General features: G+C 42.3%; 1 protein-coding gene across 3 annotated transcripts in view; it reads right to left on the bottom strand.

Annotated features, from left to right (window-relative positions):
* Positions 1 to 25620, bottom strand: part of PIK3R4 (phosphoinositide-3-kinase regulatory subunit 4) — a 76497-nt gene that overhangs the window by 33220 nt on the left and 17657 nt on the right. For all 3 annotated transcript variants that reach the window (XM_088835193.1, XM_055416555.2, XM_055416570.2), the window contains exons 6-9: positions 25066 to 25287; positions 17972 to 18145; positions 9026 to 9171; positions 6372 to 6575 (exon numbers count right to left, since the gene is read on the bottom strand). In XM_088835193.1, coding sequence (XP_088691319.1) covers positions 6372 to 6575; positions 9026 to 9171; positions 17972 to 18145; positions 25066 to 25287 — 746 coding nt within the window. The remainder of the gene's footprint in view (positions 1 to 6371; positions 6576 to 9025; positions 9172 to 17971; positions 18146 to 25065; positions 25288 to 25620) is intronic.

The following is a 25620-nucleotide window of genomic DNA, read 5'->3' as shown; positions in this document are numbered from 1 at the left end:
AAGATCCTTGACAAATTTTTCCCAATACTAACCTGAAATTCATTTATTTACATTTCTCCTAAAATCTGCTTAGACACTGACACAGCTAATAGTTCTACTCTTTTTTTAGCCTCGTTTCAGCTCACAGGAAAGGACGGCTCTGCTTCAGTCCACACAAGGGAAGGCCAGAATGAAGGCTGAGTAGAGAGACTCCCCGACCATGGAGGAGCTCTAACCATATTCTGCTGAGCAAAAGAAGCCAGTCACAAAAGGTACATACTGCATGATCCCGTTAATATCCGAGACAGGCAACCTCACAGCAACATGAAGCAGACTGAGTGGCTGCCAGGAAGAGAAGCAAACAGGAATGACTGCTAATGGAGAAAGACGTTCTTTTCAGGCTATGAAAACGTTCTGGGGGCTTCCCTCATGGCTCAGCTGGTGAAGAATCCACCTGCAATGACCCCTGGGTCAGACAGATCCCCTGGAGAAGGGAATGGCAACCCACTCCAGTATTCCTGCCTGGAAAATTCCATGGACAGAGGAGACTGGCAGGCTACATACAGTCCATGGGGTCCCAAAGAGTCAGACACGACTGAGCAACTTCACATATTCTAGAAAATGTTGTAGAACTAGACAGTGGTGATGGTTTCACAACTTTGTGAATACACTAAAAACCACTGAAGTGTATGCTTTTAAACACTAAATTTCACTGTCTATGAACTATCTCTCAAATTAAAAAATGTTAGGAATGCACCATAAAAAACAAAGAAAAAAACCCTGACGAGGACAATCAGCTCAGTTCAGTCGCTCAACCGTGTCCGACTCTTTGCGACCCCATGAACACCAGGCTTCCCTGTCCATCACCAACTCCCGAAGCCTACTCAAACTCATGTCCATCGCATCGATGATGCCATCCAACCATCTCATCCTCTGTCGTCCCCTTCTCCTCCTGCCTTCTATCTTTCCCAGCATCAGGGTCTTTTCCACTGAGTCAGTTCTTCGCATTAGGTGGCCAAAGTATTGGAGTTTCAGCTTCAGCATCAGTCCTTCCAATGAACATTCAGGACTGATTTCCTTTAAGATGGATTGGTTGGATCTCCTTGCAGTCCAAGGAACTCTCAAGAGTCTTCTCCAACACCACAGTTTAAAAGAAGCAATTCTTCGGCACTCAGCTTTCTTTATAGTCCAACTCTCACATCCATTCATGAACTCTGGAAAAACCACAGTTTTGACGAGACGGACTTTTGTTGGCAAAGTAATGTCTCTGCTTTTTAATAGGCTGTCTAGGTTGGTCACAGCTTTTCTTCCAAGGAGCAAGTGTCCTTTAATTTCATGGCTACAGTCACCGTGTGCAGTGATTCTGGAGCCCAAGAAAATAAAGTCTCTGTTTCCACTGTTTCCCCTTCTATTTGCCATGAAGTGATGGGACCGGATGCCATGATCTTAATTTTCTGAATGTTGAGCTTTAAGCCAGTTTTTTCACTCTCTTCTTTTACTTTCAAGAGGCTCTTTAGTTCTTCACTTTCTGCCATAAGGGTGGTGTCATCTGCATATCTGAGGTAATTGATATTTCTCCTGGCAATCCTGACTCCAGCTTGTGCTTCATCCAGCCCAGCATTTCTCATGATGTACTCTGCATAGAAGTTAAATAAGCAGGATGACAATATACAGCTTTGACATCTTTCCCCATTTGAAACCAGTCTGTTGTTCCATGTCCAGTTCTAACTGTTGCTTCCTGACATGCATACAGATTTCTCAGGAGGCAGGTCAGGTGGTCTGGTATTCCCATCTCTTTCAGAATTTTCCAGTTTATTGTGATCCACACAGTCAAAGGCTTTGACGTAATCAGTGAAGCAGATGTTTTTCTGGAATTCTCTTGCTTTTTCAATGATCCATCAGAGGTTGGTAATTTGATCTCTGGTTCTTCTGCCTTTTCTAAATCCAACTTGAACATCTGTAAGTTCATGGTTCACGTACTGTTGAAGCCTGACTTGCAGAATTTTGAGCATGACTTTGCTAGTGAGTGAGATGAGTGCAATTGTGCGGTAATCGGAACATTCTTTGGCATTGCCCTTCTTTGGGACTGGAATGAAAACTGACCTTTTTCAGTCCTGCAGCCCCTGCTGAGTTTTCCAAATCTGCTGGCATATTGAGTCCATTTGTTCGTAGTGATGTATCCTAAGGCCCACTTGACATCGCACTCCAGGACGTGTGACTCCAGGTTAGTGATCATACCATTGTGGTCATCTGGGTCATGAAGATCTTTTTTGTATTGTTCTTCTGTATATTCTTGCCACCTCTTCTTAACATCTTCAGCTTCTGTTAGATCCATACCGTTTCTGTCCTTTATTGTGCCCATCTTTGCATGAATGGCTCCCCTGGTATCTCTAATTTTCTTGAAGAGATCTCTAGTCTTTCCCATTCTATTGTTTACAGCAGAAGTGTAGTCCATTAACATCCCTCACTCAGACTTCTGCTTCCAGCCATGATGTATATAACAGGGACAAGATTTACCCTCCCACTTAAAACAACTCTGAAACCAGACAAAAAATAAGAGATGACACTTTTCAGACACTGGAAAACAGGAAGCACAGGGCAATTCCCCCAGATAAAGGTGAGTCCTATGACTGTCCCAGCTTACTCTCTGGAGAGTTTCTAGGCCATGGCATGGGGAGGGCGATGGTGGGGGGACTCAAACAGAGTTCATCAGAGCCACGTTCAAGAGACAAATCAGAGTTCCAGGAAGCCAAACAGCCAAGCATGGGGCAGAGCCCCTAAGAAGAGACATCCCCTGCCAAGCCAGAGCTGTGGTCAGGGCACCACCAGTCGTGCACTGAGGGCTGAGCTACATATGCATGAACACCAATGCCTGGGAGCCACACAACCCAGAGCTGACACGGGGCTGGGTATCACTCACTCTGCTCCCACCAGACGCGGTGAGAGACCTCTTATCACACAGAGCATCATGTCCTCACAAGCCCCTAGGAGTCAAGCTGAACTGGCCACTGACTGGGCTGCTCTGGATCTCTCCTAATGAACCTGAAAACCAAGGCTTAACACCATCTAACCAACCCCAAATAACTTTAACTGTAGAACAAATCCAACACTATACAGCCATCCTCAGGACCCCCATGCATAACAAAATCCACAGATGCTTGATCCCCTAAATAAAATGGCAGCACAGTATTTGCAGGGAACCTACAAACATCTTCCTATATACTTTAAATCACCTCTAGATTACTCATAATAACATGAAACAATGTAAATATTATGTAAAAAGTTGTAAATACAATGTAAATAATGTGTAAATAGTTACGAGCATGAGGCAAATTCAAGTTTTCCTCTTTGGAACTTTCTGGAATTTTTTTTTTTTCTATTTTTGACCCACGGTTGGTTGACTTCATGGATGCGGAATGCCAACTGTGTAGTGTAAAGGGATTCAGCACCCAAGAGTATAAAATACACAATCAACAGAGAAGGAAAAATGGAAGGCCAGGAGTCAGAGATTAGATGAAAACTTACATTTTCTTGTGTATCTTCTTATAGAGCTTTTCAATTTTACACCATGCATCTATACTACCAAGTCAAAATCTTTTTAGTTTAAAAATATGTAAACGTTTAAAATGTAAACTATCTGTACAGTATCTGAAAAAATGAATATGAAAAAAACAGGGAGCTCTCATAGATGAGATCAATCTAAAATAATCCTGACATGTGTTACGTCCAGATGGGAAATCCTATTGAGAATCTGGAGTACAGGCAGACTTCAGCTCCCACAGAGATAACTCCAGAAGTGTACTTTCAGTCTCTTATCTGGCGCTCTGAATATATGCAACAGAGCAAGGCTGCTCTGGAAAGGCCTATTTCACTCACACCGTTTCCCAACAGAAAAGAGCACTGAGGAACCCCAAGCAAAAAAAAAAAACTCTGCAGGAGGGTAAACTCCGCAGAGGCTACAAACATGTCTCTCCTCTGTATTCCTGACGTTAGGACAAGGACTCAGTTCCCACCTCCAAAACCTCCTCTGGCTCCAGGCCACTTCTAGTAATCCCAACAAACTCAGTAGCACAGGGACCAAAAAAGTAGGAAAAGCAGAAAAAAGACTCGCAAAGGGGCTGGAAGAGATGAGCTGCCCAGGGCCTCTTCCTAAGTCCACATAAACCCAAGCAAGCCTCTCAGTTTTGGCTCACTATCCTCTGGGCATTTTGAGGCAAGATGGCGCTCTGCAGGGGTGGGGGTGGGGGCTGCAAGAGGCACGTAGGGTGAAGACAGCTTTAGGCCCCAACGTCAGCTTTGAAATGTCAGGCTCACTAACGGTGCGTGCACTGGAGCCCAGCTACGCTCACTGAGCCGCAGTTTCCTTATCTAATAACACCATGCCAATATACTCATCAAGCTTACACAACACAGAGTTAGACTCATTGTGTGTTCTCAGACTGGGGAAGCTAGTGTGCTGCTACTGCTGAGGGCCTCAGAAACTCTAGCCTGCTGTCCTTCCAGCAGCAGCACCAAGCCCTTGAGGCAGAGCATCCTTGCCCCTGAGCAGTCTCCTGAGACTATCTGTGACCAGTCTCCTAAGATTATTCACAGAAACAGCATACGACAGGGGATTCCATGCTCCCCGTTTCCACTCACAGAAATGAGATGAGTGAGGACCTCAGGCACTGAGGCTCAGGAATACAAGTCAGTGAGGGTGCAGTGGTTCCATCGGGACCCAGTGACGGGACCCGATGGGCTGGGGCTGGGGGAACAGCAGGGCCCTGGGGCTGGGAAGAAGAGCAGCAGGACACAGAAGGGACATCGACGCTGCCCCTTCCCTTTCCCATCGGGACCCAGTGACGGGACCCGATGGGCTGGGGCTGGGGGAGCAGCAGGGCCCAGGGGCTAGGAAGAAGAGCAGCAGGACACAAAAGGGCTATCGACGCTGCCCCTTCCCTTTCCCTCCCTTTACCTGTGGCAGCAGAAAACTGACACCCACGGCAAGGTGAAAAGCAAGTATTAGGAGCTAAGGTGGTTCCACAAAATAACTAATGACTTACATGGAAGAGAAAACTTCCGTATAGAACAGTTCAACTTAATAACAGGATTTGCATGGAAGAGAGAAACACAAAAGAATCATACTATTCAAGCTCCAAGAAACATCTCAATAGGGGTGGTTTTTATTACATGCTGAAATCTTTTTGATAAGAATTACTTGCTCAGGAGAAAGAATTGGAAAATGTGATTCAGTATCCAATTTTCCATAAACTGGAAAATATATCTAATGTACAAGCCAAGGTTAAAAGAAAACTCAAAGAAACAAGGTCTCTGGCAATTCAAGTCACACCAAATTGAAGTTCTCTGAAACAAAGGAAACAGAACCACTGGCTTAGAAGGGACTTTCAGAGGCAGCTCAAGTCTCCAGGTAAAGTTAGACCTCAAAGAAACAAGATGGTTATTCACCAGCATCCCACAGAAGCCTACTGCAGTGTTCAATCACCCAAACCAACATCTGGGCATCAGACAGCACCGGATATTCAGTGACAGGCATCAGTGTGAGAAAGGACTTATCTCCCGAAGCGGACCGATTCTCTCTCCGCAGCAGAGGCGTTTTCTCATCTTCTTTTCTCTTAGACAAGCTAATGACTAAAACTCATGCTCTTAACCATCATGTCCCACAGACTTAAAGACACTTATTAAAGGTGACTCCAAGTATTCACTTTAAGGCTCATGGAACATCTTTTCAGAAACTGTAACCTTTATTTCCAACCAGTTACATTCCTACTTTGTCTTCTTTAGGATCCACACGTCCCTTCTAGAACAGGACACTGAATCTAGATTTAAATAATGCCAAGCATAACAACAAGCATTCCTAGTTCTAACGAGATTTGTTAACAAGGATTCAAATCCACAGATTTCCAAGATATAGCAGTAAACTGCTGGTTTATTCAATCGAAGACACATCAGAAGTCCCAGCATTTTAGCTGTTTGCATGTAGTGAAGACTCTCTAAATTTGAGCTGAACTAAACCAAGATTTTTCTTTATTGCATTTGTGTTCTATAATTTTTTTTTCTAACTGAATTTCATTATATTTTTGATGAAACATAAAATACAACATTTATAAGAATATTACTTAAATCTAAGGTTGTATCTACTTTTTCCCTCATCTACATAGCCAGTAACCACAAACTTACCAGGTCTGCCATGATTCCTTATTTAACTCAACCCAGTGCCTGATCATCATTCACAGTACGCCTTAGATACCAAAGCAAATGCATATCTGCCAGATTAATTTACTCACTTGCTATGCTACAACTTAATCAAAAATATTCTTACACGCTAGATGTATGGCTTCATGTTTTTATAAAATCTGCATTTAAATGTAAGATTTCCAGAAAGGTGATGATACCTGTGAGAGCAATTTCTTCAGCAGCTGTGCTATGGCAGGATCCTCAGGTGGAGGGCAGTCATGAAGAGACCCGTTTCGTTTCTTCTGACGCATGTGAAGATGTCTGAACAAGCTAGTAATATCTTTAGACCTCAAAGCATAATCAAATATAGAACGACTTACTGGCTCTTTCAAAACACTGAGGAGAACCAGTTTTCTTTCAATCTATATTAGAAAAATAAAAAGAATCAGCCAAAGATATACAGTACAGCTATTTTCAAATTCTAATAAATATAACCTGTATAAAGTTAACATAGGCATTCATTTTCTAAAAAAATGGGAGATATCAACATCTGCAACTTCTGCTTAGAAGAAAGACCACCAGTGGCCTTTAGAGTGAAGGTGTGTCTTCATTCATCGTGAGCATCTGGGCATACATTTTTGGCTATCATACTTGAATATCACCGATGTCCAGACCAGAAAAGTTTAGACCCCAAGTTTTCTGGATCTCAAAATGTCAGATGACTTTCCAGACCTACAAAGTATCTGAAGTTGGCAGGTCTAACAGCCAAAACCCAGAGGAGATGCTCAACAGCCTCAAGGCCACCCTTCAGTCATCAGGTTTTCCCAACAGCTTCAATCACTTCTAAAAAACATTACTCTCTCCATAGAGTTCTTAAAATCTCTTCTTTTTTAATCCCCAAGAATATTCTCCTTGTCAATGCGTTTACAATAAAAGGGGTTAAACAGTAACCAAGAGGACTTTTTTACATAGACTTAACTACCTGGTGAGTTGGCCAATAGAAACCAGCATATAAAGGTATCTTTTGTCTAATCCAAACCGCAGAGAAGTAAGAACTGTGAAGCATATAGATAAGCAGTCAAGTAAGAACTGTGAAGCATATAGATAAGCAGTCTCTCAACTCCTAAACCCGGTCTTTCAAAATATACCACAAAGATAAAAGCAAAAAGTAACACTAATAACGATTTCTGAGAAACAAGGAGAATGGTGCAGATTTCTAAAAAACCACATAAATATCAGATTTATTTTAGTGAAACACAACTAAAAGTTATTACAAATGAATGCAATTTTTCAATGCCAGAAACACTTATTTCTTTCATTAATAGTTTAAGAGCCAAACTTGCTAGCTTGCTCAGTCACTTCAGTCGTGTCTGACCTCTGCGACCCCATGGACCATAGCCCGGCAGGCTCCCCTGTCCATGGGATTCTCCAGGCAAGAATACTGGAGTGGGCTGCCATTTCCTTCTCCAGTGATAAAGTATGAAGTGAGTGAAGTGAAGTCACTCAGTTGTGTCCGACTCTTTGTGACCCCATGGACTGTAGCCTACCAGGCTCCTCTGTCCATGGGATTTTCCAGGCCAGAGTACTGGAGTGCGTTGCCATTTCCTTCTCCAAAGAGCCAAACTTCTATGGCTCAAAATAGAATAAGCAGTCAAAGCCGTAGGAATCTCTAGACCTGGCTTCTAAGAAAGCCTTAATAAACTTCAAAAAAGGAGGTCATATTTTTAGCAATATTATCCATTTTTCATGGATATATGAATTGTTCTCAGGATGAAAGTTTTCATTTACAAACTCTATGAAAGAAAGAATGATGATTCCCCAAGTTGGATTAATCTATTATGAAAAGTAAAGACTGAAGGCAGTCACAGCCACTTATTTGCAGAGGATATCCAAGGCCATTTTCTCCAACCACAGGGAAGGCACACTGGGCTCATAGAAGTAGGAGAAAGCTAGAGAGGAAGGTATATATATATGAAGTCGCTCAGTCATGTCCAACTCTTTGTGACCCCGTAGACTGCAGCCCACCAGGCTCCTCCATCCATGGGATTCTCCAGGCAAGAATACTGGAGTGGGTTGCCATTTCCTTCTCCAGGGGATCTTCCCGATCCAGGGATTGAACCCAGGTCTCCCTCATTGCAGGCAGACACTTTAACCTCTGAGCCACCAGGGAAGCCCAGAGAGGAATAGGAACTTGCAAATGAAAAATAGGTATTTTAGGATGCTTTAGCAACAAGAATCGCCTCTCCAAAGTCCATTCAATTTAAGTATCTATCAATATTTTAATAGCTGGGTGTCTAGCAAAATGAAGGGTATATACACTGACAAGCTGGATAAATAACTGCCTTGTACAAACCAAAGACCCAGTTTATCAACAAGTGCTACACTGCTTGGGAAGGGGTGGGGGAGCAAGAGGGGTCAGTTGTCATTAGATTCAATAAAAAAAGAGAAAAGAAACCAGAACCAGTGAGTGCTCTAAAAACCAACTTTTGAAAAAGCCTGCCTCCAATTTATTATACATGTGGACTCGGGCTGAAATCAGCTATACTCTTGTAACAAAAGTAGGTCCATCAATATACATTTCTGCTGCACTTCCCTTAAGAGCAGATGCTTCAGACGCCACACGAAAGGAGAAAAGGTGACCCGCTGAGTGTCGCATCACACACCACATGACGGACAACGTAACAGCTCCCTGGACGTCCCTCACCTTCCAGAGCTTTTGTTCATTAACATTAACCACCTTGCAGGAAATGTGAAAATTCTGTAGTCCAATTTAAGTCTTTAAAAGTTTAAATAAAAACAGGACTCTCCAAACCTTTTTCTTAAAGGGGCACAGTTGGAAGGGAGGATTGATTCCAAGCTGGAACATGCATACCTGTATTATTGGTTGAGTAATATATGGGTCAAGGTAAGGCATCAGTTTGCAGTAGACATCAGCTGTGCTTATTTGGTGAGCTACCACGGTGATAAATCCCACAGCACCATAGCGTATCCATAGGTTGGGATGACACAGAAAGGGGGCTGAGAGGGAAAGAAAGGCATGGATTAAACCATGTTCATAAAGAGTTCCACACTATCAAGATACCATGTTCATAAAGAGTTCCACACTATCAAGATACCATGTTCATAAACAGTTTCACACTATCAAGATAAACAAAGTCTTACCTTATAGCACTACTGATGAAAGGATTATACCAAATGTTGCTATCAGGCTGCCTCTGATTGTCCTGGGACAGAAACTGAACCAGGTGAGCATACTGCCGTTATACTATTCCCGACCACACATATGAACAATACTGGAAGAGAGGAAACACAGCTCCCTTTTCCTTGGGGTCTAAACTGTTATCCCTTCAATCGGGGATGCAGATGAGGGGACACGTGCCCATTCACAAGACAGAGTTACACACCTCGGGACAGAGACCAAAGTCCCAACAGTGCACGGCACACTGCTGCTCCCCCTACAACACGCCGAACAGAAGCCCAAGGATGCACCATCTACCACAGGAAGGGCAGGGAAACTGCAAAGATGCTTCTCCTCCAAGTCACGGCTTGGATTAAGGGAATGATTTCACCTGACACTCATTTAAATGCAAAGAGCTCCCCCGTCCCTGGGATTCTCCAGGCAAGAACACTGGAGTGGGTTGCCATTTCCTTCTCCAATGCGTGAAAAGTGAAAGGGAAGTCGCTCAGTTGTGTTCGACTCTTAGAGACCTCATGGACTGCAACCTATCAGGCTCCTCTGCCCATGGGATTTTCCAGGCAAAAGTACTGGAGAGGAGTGCCACTGCCTTCTCCGTTGACCTGACTGACACTCATTTAAATGCAAAGATCTGATTATATCAAATATAATACTCATGAATTCATTCACAAGGCAATATGAATTGAGACTGAAAGGCAGAAAACCTGTGCTGCCCACTGTTAAAGAGTTAAGATATAAGATTAAACCACAAAATTAAATGAGTATCTTTTCACATCTTTTAACTATTTTCTGCACGACACCTAAAGTCAATAATTTCAACTAACTGATGATTGAGGATAAAATTTAAACAGCTAAACTAACTGGATTTAGAACAAAATTCGACCTTCTGAAAGCAAAAAACAACAAAAAGCAAAAATGTTAGCTCTGAGGATACAAAGACACCATCGTTTGGAGAGTACTGACGTCACAGGAAATTCGGGATAACAGAGATAAGAACCTCGTCGCCACGACGGCAATACCATGTGGAGCGAGATGCTCCCTTTGTCGCTCCCCTTACTCTACAATCGTACAACACCGAAAGCTCAACAACGGCGCCTCTGCCCAACACAGCCAGGTGCAGAATCCCACTTACCTAGACGTCCAGAGGTGGGGGAGCCGGAGCAAACAGGGAGGGTGGGACCAGGGAATACACAGTGGTGACTGCAGTCTGCCCTCCGCCCACAGCAGCCGAGCTGCGGCCCCAGAGGCGGCGGCTCTCATGGCCCTGGCCTCTCCTGCAGCAGCACCGACAGCCTCCGCTGACGGGACGGCAGCAGCAGTGGGCCAGGACCCCATCCGCCCCATCACAGAGGCGCCCACAACTCCGGCCCCCACACCTCCAGCCACGGCAGCAAAGCCCTCAGACCTTACAACACCAGAGCCGTCAGAGAGGGGCCCGTGACCCCAGCTCTTGTCCACCCTCCCCTCGTCCTGTGAGGGCGGCGCCTGGGGCTCGGGAGACCCTGCACGTGACCAAGGGCCCACTACCCTGGTGCCCGGGCAGTGACGCCAGCAACAGCGCAAGGCACACCACCACCAGAGGCTCGGGGAGCGGTCACGGGGCTACGCCGCTAACAGGCTCGGGGAGCGGTCCTGAGGTCACGGGGCTACGCCGCTAACAGGCAGCAGAGGGTGGGAACCTCAGATGCCGACAGATAACCAGAGGCAGCACAGATAAACGAACTTTAAAAGTTGGGCTACAGTGCCACCTAACGGACAACAGAGAAAGACTACTAAGTTCCAGCCTGGTGACTCCAAGGCACAGGAAGAGAAACACCCTCATCAAGCACCTTGAAGAACAGCACTAAGATTGTGCCACAAAAAGAAATGAAAATTCTCCAGAAACTAAAGTCACTGAACACAGGGATCTGACAGAGAATTCCAGATAGCTGTCATGAGGAAACTCTAAGAGCCACAGGAAAACTCACAGAGGCAGTCCAGTAAGCTCAGGAATGAAATTAACGAACAGATGGAACACTTAACCAAAGAGACTAAAATGCAAAAACAAACAAACAAAAAGTTGTTTGCGCTCATGACTCTCTGTCAGCGAGCAAGGACGCTTCTGAGAAAGCAGAATGGCACCAGACCCGAGAAGGACCACCCCCTTCAGTGACCATCCCACCCAAGGGTCAGAAGGCATCTTCTGAGATCTTCCGGGGCCCCGCGTGGGGCTCAGCTTCTGCGACTGCGAAGAGCCCACCAAGGTACTGGGGGCAGGCTTCCCTGGAGGAAAACAGGAAGTCTTTCTCCCGTTTCACCAGAAAAACACTGACCACCGTCATCGCTGCAAGGAGGTCCCAGTGTCTCAGAAACTGAAACCTTTAAACCGCATGCCTCTAGAATAAAAACACACGAGAAGCCCCTTGTACTGGACTGGCGAGATCCAGCCCTGAGCCTCTGGAGTGGGAGCACTGACTGTAAGCCTAGACGACCACAGAACGAACCCAGGGAGTATCAAATAGTGAGAACTCACACAAAGGAAACCACCTGAATACAAGACCCTGAATGACCCAACCACCAGTAGCACCCTGTGCAGGATGCCTCATCTGAACAACAAACAAAACAAAAATACAGACCCAATCATCAGCAGACAGGATCACCACCTCACTCAGCCTTGCCCATCAGAGGAAAAACAAACAAAAACTCAGCACAAATCTCACCCTATATGAAGCTTACACAAACCACTGGACCAACCAACCTTACTACTACTACTACTACTAAGTCACTTCAGTCGTGTCCGACTCTGTGTAACCCCATAGGTGGAAGCCCACCAGGCTCCCCCGTCCCTGGGATTCTCCAGGCAAGAACACCGGAGTGGGTTGCCATTTCCTTCTCCAATGTGTGAAAGTGAAAAGTGAAAGTGAAGTCGCTCAGTCGTGTCCGACCCTTAGCGACCCCATGGACTGCAGCCTACCAGGCTCCTCCATCCGTGGGATTTTCTAGGCAAGAGTACTGGAGTGGCTTGCCACTGCCTTCTCCGCAACCAACCTTAGGGGGGCAGAAACCAAAAGGAAGAAAGAATTCAACCTTGAAGCCTGGGAAAAGGAGACCTCAAACACAATAAGTTTAAAAAATAATCATGAAAAGGCGGACAAATATTACACAAATGAAGGAACAAACTTAGAAACACAGAAGTCCAAATAAATGAAGTTCAGTTCAGTTCAGTCCCTCAGTCGTGTCCGACTCTTTGCGATCCCATGAACCACAGCACGCCAGGCCTCCCTGTCCATCACCAACTCCTGGAGTTTACCCAAACCCATGTCCATCAAGTCACTGATGCCATCCAACCATGTCATCCTCTGTCGTCCCCTTCTCCTCCTGCCCTCAATCTTTTCCAGGATCAGGGTCTTTTCAATTGAGTCAGCTGTTCACATCAGATGGCCAAAGTATTGGAGTTTCAGCTTCAACATCAGTCCTTCCAATGATATATATGTCATATATATTTATAAATAAATGAAGAGGAAACTACAAATCAAAACTGCAATAAGGTATCACCTCACACTGGTCAGAATGGCCATCACCAAAAGTCTACAAACAATAAATGCTGCAGAGGGTGTGGAGAAAAGGGAACCCTCTTGCACTGTTGGTGGGAATGTAAATTGATATAGTCACTATGGAAGATGGTATGGAGATTCCTTTAAAAAGTTAGGAAAAAAACCACCATATAACCCAGCAATCCCACTCCGAGGCATATACCCTGAAGAAACCAGAATTGAAAAAGACACATGTACCTATGAGATGTTTTATATAAACCTCATGGTAACCACATGGACTGTAGCCCGTCAGGCTCCTCTGTCCGTGGGATTCTCCAGGCAAGAATACTGGAGTGGGTGGCCATTCCCTTCTCCAGCGGATCTTCCCCATACAGGGGTCAAAGCCAGGTCTCCTGCATTGCCGGCAGATTCTTTACCATAGAGGCCACCAAGGAAGCCCTCCCTTATATGTGAAGCCTAAAAACAAATGTTTCAAATTAACTGATTTGCAAAGCAGCAAGAGACTCACAGACTTAGAGAATGAGACTATGGTTGCCATGGGGGAAGGACGGTGGGAGGCACAGGTAGGGAGTCTGGGCTGGATCTGTCACACTGCTATATGAGAAATGGATAACCAGCAGGGAACTACCGCATAGCACACGAAACTCCGTTAATGCTATGTGGCAACCTGGAGAGGAGGGGAGTTTGGGGGAGAGTGGAGCCATGTATACGTACGGCTCAGTCCCTTTGCTGTTCACCTGAAACTATCACAACATTTTTAAGCGGCGAGACATTACTTTGCCGACCAAGGTCCGTCTAGTCAAGGCAATGGTTTTTCCCGTGGTCATGTATGGATGTGAGAATTGGACTGTGAAGAAAGCTGATCGCCGAAGAATCGATGCTTTTGAACTGTGGTGTTGGAGAAGACTCTTGAGAGTCCCTTATACTGCAAGGAGATCCAACCAGTCCATTCTAAAGGAGGTCAATCCTGGATGTTCATTGGAGGGACTGATGCTAAAGCTGAAACTCCAATACTTTGGCCACCTCATGAGACGAGTTGACTCACTGGAAAAGACTCTGATGCTGGGAAAGGTTGGGGGCGGGAGGAGAAGGGGACGACGGAGAATGAGATGGCTGGATGGCATCACCGACTCTGTGGACATGAGTTTGAGTGTACTCCGGGAGTTGGTGATGGACAGGGAGGCCTGGCGTGCTGTGATTCATGGGGTCGCGGAGAGTCGGACACGACTGAGCGACTGAACTGAACTGAACTGAACTGATAACCCAATACAAAATAAAAGGTTAAAAGAAAAAAATAAGACCCAACTACATATGCTGCCTCCAGGACACTTACCTCAGCTTTAAGGACAAACATAGGCTCAAAGTGAAGGGACAGAAGACTCCAAATTACAGTGTAAATAGAAGGAATGTAGCCATACTCATATCAAGTAAAACAGGCTTCAAGCCAAAAAAAAAGGTAACAAAAGACAAAGATGAAAGTATATAATGATAAACCGGACAATCATCAAGAAGGCATAACAGTGATTCGTATATACATATATACACACACACACACCCAATTAAGGAGCACCCAAACACAGAAAACAATCATGAACAGACCAAAAGGAAGACCTGACAGCAACAGAGTAACTAGGGGACTTTAACACCCCACTCACATCAGTGGACTGATCATTATCCAGAGAGATGTGAACAAGAGCACCCAACATACAATGGAGAAAGGCCAGGCTCTTAAAAGGGCTTCCCTGGTGGCTCAGACGGTAAAGTGTCTCCCTACAACGTGGGAGATCCAGGTTCAATCCCTGGGTCAGGAAGATCCCCTGAAGAAGGAAATGGCAACCCACTCCAGGATTCTTGCCTGGAAAATCCCATGGACTGAGGAGCCTGGTGGGCTACAGTCCATGGGTCGCAAAGAGTCGGACAGGACTGAGCGACTTCACCTGTACTCTCTCTCATCACACACAAAAAAACTCAAAACGGATTAAAAACTTGAATGCAAGACCTGAAAGCATACAACTACTAAAAGTAAACATAAACAGCATGCTCTCTGACATGAGTCTTAGCAAAAATCTTTAGATATGTCTCCTCAGACAAGAGAAACAAAAATAAACAAATGGGGCCACACCAAACTAAAAAGCTTCTGCACAAAACAAGAAACTGTCAACAAAACAGACAACCTACTGAGTGGGAGAAGCTGTCTGCAAGTCATGCAGCTGATAAGGGTTACTGTCAACATATATAAAGAACTCAGACAACTCAACAGCCAAAAAACAACCACCTGCATAAAAAAGGGCAGAGGAGCTGAGTTTTTCCAAAGAAGACATACAGCTGGCTGGTGGACACATGTAAAGATTTTCACCACCGCTGACTATAAGGGAAATGCAAATCAAAATCACAATGAGCTATCACCTCACACTCTTAGAATGACTGCTATCACAAAGATGAGAAACAGCAAGTGCTGGAAAGTGTGTGTAGAAAGGGAAGCCTTTTCTACACTGCATTAGTGGAAGCTGGAGCAGTCACTACGGAAAACACCGTGGAGACTCCTCAGAAAGTCAAGGACAGAACTCCCATAAGCTCCTGCTATTTCTGGCTGTCTGGCGTGCCACACGCAAGCGATTTATCCAAAGAACAGAACACTAATTCAGAGATATATGCACCCCTATGCTCTTTATAGCTTTATTTACAACAGCAAAGACGGGGAACAACCTAAGTGCCCACCAATGGATAAAGAAGATGTGGACTGAAGATGCGATGGAAGGTTGCTCAGCCACAAAAAAAGCAAAATCTCGCCATGTACAATGACATGGACGGACCTTGAGTATACTAAGCTAAGTTAAATATGTCAGAGAAAGAAAAACACCATATGATTTCACTTACGTGTGGCACACAAAAAACAAATGAAAAATAATAAATGAACTCAGCCAAACACACACAGCATATAAACACAGAGGACACAGTAATAGTCAGCAGGCCGGGGGGGGCAGGGAGGAGGGTGACGTGGGTAGGGGATCGACGGAATGACAGCGACAGAAACTCAGTCTTTGGTGGAGAGCACACCGCAGTGAAAAGTGAAGGAAATGGCACCCCACTCCAGTGTTCTTGCCTGGAGAATCCCAGGGACGGGGGAGCCTGGTGGGCTTCTGTCCATGGGGTTGCACAGAGTCGGACACGACTGGAGTGACTTAGCAGCAGCAGCAGCAGCCCACCGCAGTGAGCACAGAAGCAGAAATACGATGCTGTACACACTGGATTTACTCTACACCTCAAGATAATTTACATTCACCTTAAGACACTTAAGACCCCGACTAGAAAACAGCAGAACTCGGAAAAATCTCTGTAGATTCTGACAAGAGAGGTAAAAAACTACCTTTTATGATAATTTTTGCTTAAAAACTGACGGACATCCATTTTGCAGACAAGTAAAATGCTACTTACATACTATATTAAATCTCAAAAATAATTTCAAATAAGAAACAGAAGGAATACATTATGTGAAATTATAATGTATAAATACATATTTATATACAGAGGATTTTCATTAGAATAAAGAATATCAAAGCCAAAAGCCAGGAAAATTTGACCCTTAAAAGGCAATGCCACTTTCACAGGAGAAAAAACAAACAAACAAAAAACAACACTGATATGAGAAATGAGCAGGAAAATATTCCAGGCAGCAAGGTATGTGTTAGGATGATACGTTTCTCTTTAACATTCTTATGAAAACCGGTGCTTTCTACATCTGCCTTATACTACATAGGACAAGAAACTCAAAAGACATTCTAACATCTTTTATTATACCAATAATTTTTGCTTCCCAAGCTATAAGCTTTTTAAAAACTGAGGAAAAAAAGAGAGATGATTCCCCCAAGGTTTAGTACTTTGTAGCTTACACAAAAAAATTAAAAGTATTTCAGTGTAGCAGAGATTTTTATCACAATTACATTGCCAATACTCAAAACTTCACTATTAAATTCTTTTTAACAAAATCATTAAAAAAACTCAAATTAGGATTACAGACTAAAAGAACGATTATAGATATCAGAGTGCAAAATAAGAAATCTACATATACTCAGATTTCCACAAATTTTTTCTTTTAAAAAGCCATATTCATGCATAAAAACTTCTAGAAATTTTATACCTCTACTATCTAATCATCTAATTTCAATAATCAAAATAATAATTTCTTTGTCTTTTTTTCTCCAAGGATTGCCTCAAGAAAAACTTATCAATCAAATCTAATTTTATTGGCAAAGCATTAAGCAGTAATAAAATATTTTATCTAAAAAGGTAATTGTCTAAGATCTCATGTCTTCTCAATACAGAGCCAACTGGCAATCTCACACTGGTTACTTCCTTAAAATGAAGTGATAAGAAAACTAAAAGTTTCTAATATTTTTACTTTTACAAAGGGTCACATATATCGGTTTGTTCTTATTCTGAATTTTAAATTGATAAACATAGATTAACTATTATAAAGGTCAAGGAGGTAATGCTTTCACTGGTTAATAAAATTACTAACAGCAGCAATGGCAATACTACAAGTGTTTAACCGGTGATCAGTGTAACGACAGAAGCCACAGACAATCTTTCACATACAGTCTCAACACAACTAACAATCAAGTGTCCAAAAGCATAAGCGACCTCTTCAGAGCAGTTAAAGACTTCATCCACACTGTGTTAAAAAATAAAAAACCTTCATCTTTCATGGATCACCAAGACTAAACTACAGATTAAGACAAAGGTGTATTTCCCAGCCCGGGCCGGAGAACCAATGCTCCTGTGCGTGGCCTGCGTGTCGCTCACACAGAAGGCGCATGCAGGCATAAGCACGCACGAGGGTGTGCACGTATGTGCACACACACACAGAGACAAGAGCTGAAAACCGGACTCTAGATCGTCTAGAGATTTCACAATGCTGTCAATCAGCAGTAGCCATTCCCTTTCCCAGGGGATCTTCCCAACCCAGTGATCGAACACAGGTCTCCTGCACTGCAGGCAGTCTTTATTACTGTGTGAGCCACCAGGAAGCCCGTATTTCTCTTACCACTCCCTCATTTTCCCATACTAATCTTAAGAAGCAAAAACTTACCAATATCACTGGCAAACTCGTAGACATGGGGTTTTTGCAGCAGCCCTAACTGACACATACAGGTAAGGGCGTTAAGCGCTTTCACAATAACAAATTCCTCGGCATCACTAAGGCCTTGCTGCAGCAGGGGTTTGAGGATTGAGGAGCTCTGCCAGCCAACATAGGCAGCGACACCTGAAAAAGAGAAGCAACCATACATGATTTTTTTATGCCTGAAAGTACAAATGTTATTAGTGAAAGTGTTAAGTTGCTCAGTCGTATCCTCAGCTCTTTGTGACCCCATGGACTGTAGCCTATCAGGCTCCCCTATCCATGGAATTCTCCAGGCAAGAATATCGGAGTGGGTTACCATTTGCTTCTCCAGGATCTTCCCGACCAGCGATCGAACCTGGGTCTCCTGCACTGCAGGCAGATTCTTTACCACTGAGCTACCACGGAATAAAATGAATCAAAAATCAAATATATTAAGCAATAACCCACAAAGAGACACTGCATTTCCTACCCAGCACAATAAATAAAAAAGACCCACACCAATGCCAATCATCAAGAAATTCTGCGACACCAAGGGGAAAAAGATCCTATAAGCTTATAGAAAGAAACATACAGATCTCCTAAAAAGGAAGCAGAATCAGATTGGCATCAGATGATCATTTCAGCACCCATGCAGGCTAGAACACAACAGGGCAAGATCTTCAAGATTATGGAAGAAATTTTATACCCAAACTGTCAATAAAATAAGGATACAAAAATGAGTCATCGTGAGACACGCAAGAACTATACGTGGTTACCTCCCATGCAAACATTTCTAAGAAAGTTTCTTGAGGATGTTTTCCAACAAAATGAGGAAAAAGGAGAAAGACAAAATGGTAGATATAAACCAAGAATTCAAGAGGGGAAAAGGATAAAAGCTAGGAAACACCTCGAAATCAATCAGCCCAAATTAAAACTAAAAGTCAATATTAACTTCAAAAATGTCATTAAGAAGAAAAATGGAAGCGATTACAAGCAATAGATAAAACTAGTAAGAAAGAAGCTAGATATTATAGACAGAGTGAAGAAGGTATATTTTCTCTCTAAAAGGAAAACAAAAAACTCAAACTCCAGAATGAAAAAAAATAATTGTTCAAGAAAGTCAGTGTAAAAATGAAATAAAATGTACTATGTATTTAGTTGTTTGCAGAGGATAGAAAAAAGAATCCATTGACCTTGATGCTATAGACATTCTCATCAAGTGATAACAGTCGTGGCATCAGAACTGTGGTGAAGCAATTATAAATACAGCCAACGACTTGGTGCTAAAGTCAATAAAATTTACACACTCATGTAAATTATTTTGAATTTTCAGAATCAGTCTATACAAGCAGAAGAAACTTCATTATGATTACAGAACAGAATTTAAACATTATCAACTACAAAAATGCAATCGTTAGTTGAATTATCAACCAACAGAAGCAGCAGAAAGAAAAAGATAAAAAAGAAATGAAGGAAGTGAAGGAGGAAGGAGGGAAACACAAAATTCTTTGCAGTCCAAATCAGAAAGCCAATTAAGAAAAAACTGAATTATTCAAAGTTACAAAAACAACAATCTAAAAACAACCACTGTGAACACAGTGATCAACACCTCAAAACAGAGAGGACAAGGGGGATCAGATTACGATATGAGTGAGTTAACTCTTCATCTGGCACAGAAAAAAGTCAAGAGATAAAGTATAAAATTGATACTCCTGAAAAGGATAATATGAAAATACTATATAAGATAGCAATAGTCAGCTGAAGACATCAAAAAACCAAAACCACACACCAGAGTAAGTGCCTCTGCAAAGTGCAGCTACTGCCTTTCACACATTACTTCTTATATTTTGACTAATTTGCAAAAGCATATTTCCCTTATAACTGAGAAAGAATTTTAGAACTGTTTTCTGTAGTAAAAGAAAAAACACTGTCTAAAATTCCAGTGAATTATATTTAGAAACTTTACAAACTAAAATGTGTAACAAACTAAAATAGCTCAAAATATTTTGGAAAAGAAGACTGACACTTGGGGAGCTTATTCTACCAGATACTAAAGTTGCTTATAAATATATAATAATTAAAATATAACTATAAAGTGTATACTATTGAGAAGTGGCAAAAAAACATCAGTGGAACAGGATACCTAGAAAAGTGACCCTGAAAGATATATGCATGCAACAGATGGTAACAGAAGACAGGAGCTTCACAAATGGAAAATAAATGAAATGTTTAGTAAACAGTGTTGGGAAAATTGGTTACATTCCTGAGAAAAATTTAGATTTCACCTCATACCACAGCCCCAAATAAAGATTAATTAAGCAGTTCATGCTATGCTGTGCTTAGTCACTCAGTCGTGTCCAACTCTCCGCAACCCCATGGACTGCAGCCCGCCAGACTCCTCTGTCCATGGGATTCTCCAGGTAAGAATATTAGGTCGCCATGCCCTCCTCCAGGGGATCTTCCCAAAAAAAGATCGAATCCAGGCCTCCTGCGTTGCAGGCCAGATTCTTACTTCTATGTAAAAAAATAAAGCTTTAATACAAAAAAAGACATGCACCCCACGTATAATTAACCTAATTCTGGAATGGAAAAAGATTTAAGTGCAAAAGTAAAATAAAAAAAAAAAATCAAGAAGGAAAAGATCAAACACTAAAATTATTTTAAACGACATAAAAAATAATAAAGTTAATTTGAGAAAAGGTTCTTTGCCATAGAAGTGATAAAATGTTGTTTTTAATGTATATATAAAAGGCTCAAAAAATTATAAGAAAAGCATAACACCATTCAAAAATGGGAGCCAAAATAATAAATTAAAAATTCATAGTAAGAAATATGAACGAGTAATCAACATCAGGAATTTTTTTCACCTTCAGTGATATGCAAATAAATATACGTCACAACAAGGCATCATTTTAAGCTGCCAACGAAGACTGACTGAAGCCTCTCCCACACTGGGAGGCTGTGCAGTGCTGAACGCGCCGGCCAGAGCAGGAAACGGCAATTATGTCTTTGAGAAGCTTACAGAATGTGCCAAGTTCTAAAAATACACTCACATTGTTTAACTCAGTAATTAAAATTTCTGACTCCCAACCTGAGAAAATAATCAGAAGAAAACACTCATGTAAATGGTCAGATGTAACTGAAGGCGGGAGGAGACGGGGACGACGGAGAATGAGATGGCTGGACGGCATCACCGACTTGATGCACATGAGTGTGGGTGGACTCCGGGAGTTGGTGATGGACAGGGAGGCCTGGCGTGCTGTGATTCATGGGGTCGCGGAGAGTCGGAGACGACTGAGCGACTGAACTGAACAGATGTATATATGTTGACCAAAGTAAAAACAATTTAAACATTCAAAAGAACAGTTTATTAAGCTTTGGTAAAACTGTAATAAAATATTTCTCCTTATTAAATTATGGTTTCAAATAATTTTTAATAACATGAGAAAATGTTCAGAATACACACGTTACTAGATGAAGGTTTAACAAATCACAAGACTGAGAAGTGATGTAACACATTCAGAGCACTCAGGGGCTGGGCATTATTACACACATTAATTCATTTTATCTTCAAAACAACCAGTGGGTTAGTTAATATTATCATCCTCATTTTACAGACAGGGAAACTAAGGCACACAAAAGATTAAATGATTTCCCCTAGAACCACAATCAGTGGTGACAAACCCAGAACTTGAACCGAGCAATCTGGTGTCAAGAGTGGCTGCTCTTAAACACGCCATGCAAGTGTTCAAGAGCAACCAAATCAAAGCATTATCCTTCTATGACCCACCTCCTAGAGTAATGGAAACAAAAACAAAAATAAACAAGTGGGACCTAAATAAACTTAAAAGCTTTTGCACAGCAAAGGAAGCTGTAAGCAAGGTGAAAAGACAATGCTCAGAACAGGAGAAGCTAACAGCAAATGAAACAACTGACAAAGGATTAATCTCCAAAACATACAAGCAGCTCATACAAGTCAATACCAGAAAAACAAACAACCCAATCAGAAAGTGGGAAAAGACCTAAACAGAGACTTCTCCAGAGAAGACACACAGATGGCCAGCAAACACACGAACAGACGCTCAACATCACTTATTATTTCCCCTGGTAGCTCGGACACTAAGCAATCTGCCTGCAAGGCGCGCCACCCAGGTTTGATCCCTGGACTGGAAAATCCCCTGGAGGAGGGAATGGCAACCCACTCCAGTATTCCTGCCTAGAGAATTCCACAGCCTGAGGGGTCTGGAGGGCTACAGTCCATGGGGTCCCAAAGAGTCAGACACGACCAAGTGATTATTAGAGAAATTCAAATCAAAACTACAATGAGATGTCACCTCACACTGGTGAGAATGGCCATCATCAAGAAGTCTACAAACAATAAATGCTGCAGAGGGTGTGGAGAGAAGGGAACGAATGCTCCTGCACTGTTGGTGGGAATGTAAACGGATACAGCCACTATGGAAGCCGGTATGGAGATTTCTTAAAAAACCAGGAACAAAACCACCACATGACGCAGTAATCTCACTCCTGGGCATATACCCTGAGGAAAAGAAAACTGAAAAAAGACACATGACCCCAGTGTTCACTGCAGCACTATTTACAATAGCTAGAACATGGAAGCAACCTAGATGTCCATCGACAGGAGAATGGAAAAAGCAGCAGTGGTGTGTGGGGTGAGGTTCACGAGGGAGGGGACATATGTATACCTATGGCTGATTCATGCTGATGTTCAACAGAAAACAACAAAACTCTGTAAAGCAATCACCCTTCAATTAAACAATTAAAAAAACTGCTTTCAGCCAGTACATACCAGTGCCTCCCAGCATATATGGCAGAACGGGATGACGGGTGGGAAGAGGAGGCGAGGATGACCCAGAGGAAGGGAAAAAACAAAACATTAACGGAGGCTGTACGTGGGCTGGAGAACTGGAGGGGAGTTGTTTTCCTTAAGGTTTTTAGATCTTCCAATTTTTCTACATCTGTGCTAAGTCACGTCAGACTCTGCAACCCTGTGGATAGTAGCCCGCCAGGCTCTTCTGTCCATGGGGATTCTCCAGGCATGAATACTGGAGTGGGTTGCCAGGCCCTCCTCCAGGGGATCGTGGCTCAGGGATCAAACCCACATCTCTTACGCCTCCTGCACTGGCAGGCAGCGTCTTTGCAACTAGCATGATCCGGGAAGTCCAATTTTCCTGTATCAAGTAGGTATTAACTTTTATATACAAAAAATAAATGAAAATTACTTTAAAAGTGAAAAAAGAACATAAAGGCCGTGTTTCAAATACACATGGGGATTTCCCTGGTGATCCAGAGGTTAAGAATCCACCTTGCAGTAAGCACAAGGGACACCGGTTCCACCCCTGGTAGGGGAAGATCCCGCATGCTCTGCAGCAACCAAGCCCGTGCGCCACAGCTACTGAGCTCGCGCCCCAGAGCCTCCAAGCCGCAACTCCTGAGCCTGAAGCCTGCAAATGCTGAAGCCGCGCCCGGAGCTCATGCTCCACGCCAGAAGCAGCCACGGCAACGGGAGGCCACACTCCACGACAAGAGCAGTCCTCGCTCAGTGCGACTAGAGAAGCCCAAGCACAACAGACTGCCCAAAAAATAAAAAGCAAAAAAAATCAATCTTTTTTAAAAAAAATCCACATGAATTGACCAGTAGATGAGGTTTCAAGAACTATCTTCTCCAAAGAAAAGAAATAAAACAAGATTACTTAAAGGAGAGAGCAAGACAGACAAACAGAGATGAGAAGCAAAGGATACTGTGTTTAGGAGCTGAGTTAGATGGAGTCCGAGACGGAAGGCTGAGATGAATCAATAAACTAATGCAAAAGTTAAAAACAAACTAGAAAGGTCTGAAAAGAGGAGGTACAGTAATCTCCAGTTATAACAAAGCAAGAACAGTAATTTCAAGACTTTTCAAAAGTAGGAAGTATCCGTTTCTCTACAACATTTTACAGTAATATTTGCAGAAACAGGAATACTATTGCTAGATGAGTTTCTTCCCTGTTTTTATTTTTTAGAAAAAACATCCAACAACAAACCTTTTATCAGTTACTTTCCCAGATTACTGAAAATCAAAATCTATAAACTCCACAGCTTCTGCTACTACATAAGAAAGTCTGGATACCTGTAAAGCTTGCCAGTGTGCAAAACAGTTTTTAAGCTTTTTGAGTTAATAGACAAGTTTTACGATCATATGTAAAATGATATATAAAGGGTTAGGGGGTAATTGTAGCAATATGGTTTTAGCACATAATATTTCATAAATAACCAAACCTAAAATTGAAAAGGTCAGTACAATCAGGTGGAAAATGATCAGTTATTACTCCAAAATGAAAAATATTAAATCTTAGTGTAAAACATGACTTAGTCTACTCAAGTTCATTTCTTTCTAATTCTGAATCTAAAAACAACAGGAATCATACGTAGATAAAATACAAGATTATTTCTCTTCTTTAAATAAATCTGAAAATTAAGAATTGCAACATTTTGAAAAAGTAGTGGGAAAAAAGTTGACTAATTTTTCACAAATTTTTGGTTTTACAAAAAGCAAAGCCTGTAAGCTTCCTTTTTAATTAGACTGATTTTCAATCATAATTATACTTTGTTATTTTCTGATTGTAAAAATGATGCATGTTTACTATAGAAAATTTGACAAAATGGAAAAATGAAAAAAAGAACCCAATTACCTGTAATCCCAGCCCCAGAAATAATCACTGCTCACATCTTAGTATATTCAGCTTTTTTAATAAACACATCATTTGTTATTATTACCTATACTCAACTGGGTTCAGTCACTTTAGTAATACTTCATGGTACTTTCCCAGGTCATTAAATATTCTCTCAAAACATACTTTTTAACGACCACAAGGTATCCCTTTATATGTGTGTATCAACCTCTTGATCACCTAAGATATTCCCATCACCCAGAAGCACAAAGACAGACAGAAATACCAGGAATTCATTTCCTTATTAATGAAATTCGGTAGTACTGTCACCTTTCAGACTGCATGGAAGTTATCTGTTTGAGAAGATAATTCAAATCTTAAAGATAAATTTAAAAACAAACAAAAACGTACCAACTATACTATCAAAAAAAGCTCCACGCAGATGCCAATCATTTTTATCATTCAGGAAAGTGATCATGTGGGACAACAAAACATCATTGGCTTTCTGACGTCCAAAGAATACACACAACCGTGTTATCCCATTTTCCATTAAGGTTTGTTTCACAATATTTTCAGGGTCACTTAGCAAAGTGACAACTTTCTGCTGGACCATTTCATGTAAGGCTTGGAGCTCTACAAAAAGAAAACAAAGAAAAATGTGATCAATTTTCTTTCCTCCAAACATACAGACCCAGTCTTTCTCACTCCTTGGAGGAAACAGAATGATTACAGAAGCCACCACAGAAAACCTACAATCACTGTTTTTCCACTACTCAAAGCTTTGAAGGAGAGCTGGGAAAATGAAGCACAGATTGAAAAACATCACGATAAGCAGACGCCACAAGCATGGTTACTGTCTCACGACTTACGAGCTCTATTTATGAGGCTCAACGAGAAACCCACGGGAGAGCACCAGAGAGATACTGTGCAGTAAGATCAACCTGAGGATGTGAAGCCGCTTAAGAC

The sequence above is a fragment of the Moschus berezovskii genome, chromosome 1 (genome assembly GCF_049115385.1).
Source record: "Moschus berezovskii isolate FMDL1 chromosome 1, NW_MosBer_1.0, whole genome shotgun sequence".
Lineage (NCBI taxonomy): Eukaryota > Metazoa > Chordata > Mammalia > Artiodactyla > Moschidae > Moschus > Moschus berezovskii.
Note: the sequence above shows the minus strand (reverse complement) of the source record. Positions and strands in the feature narration are given on the sequence as shown.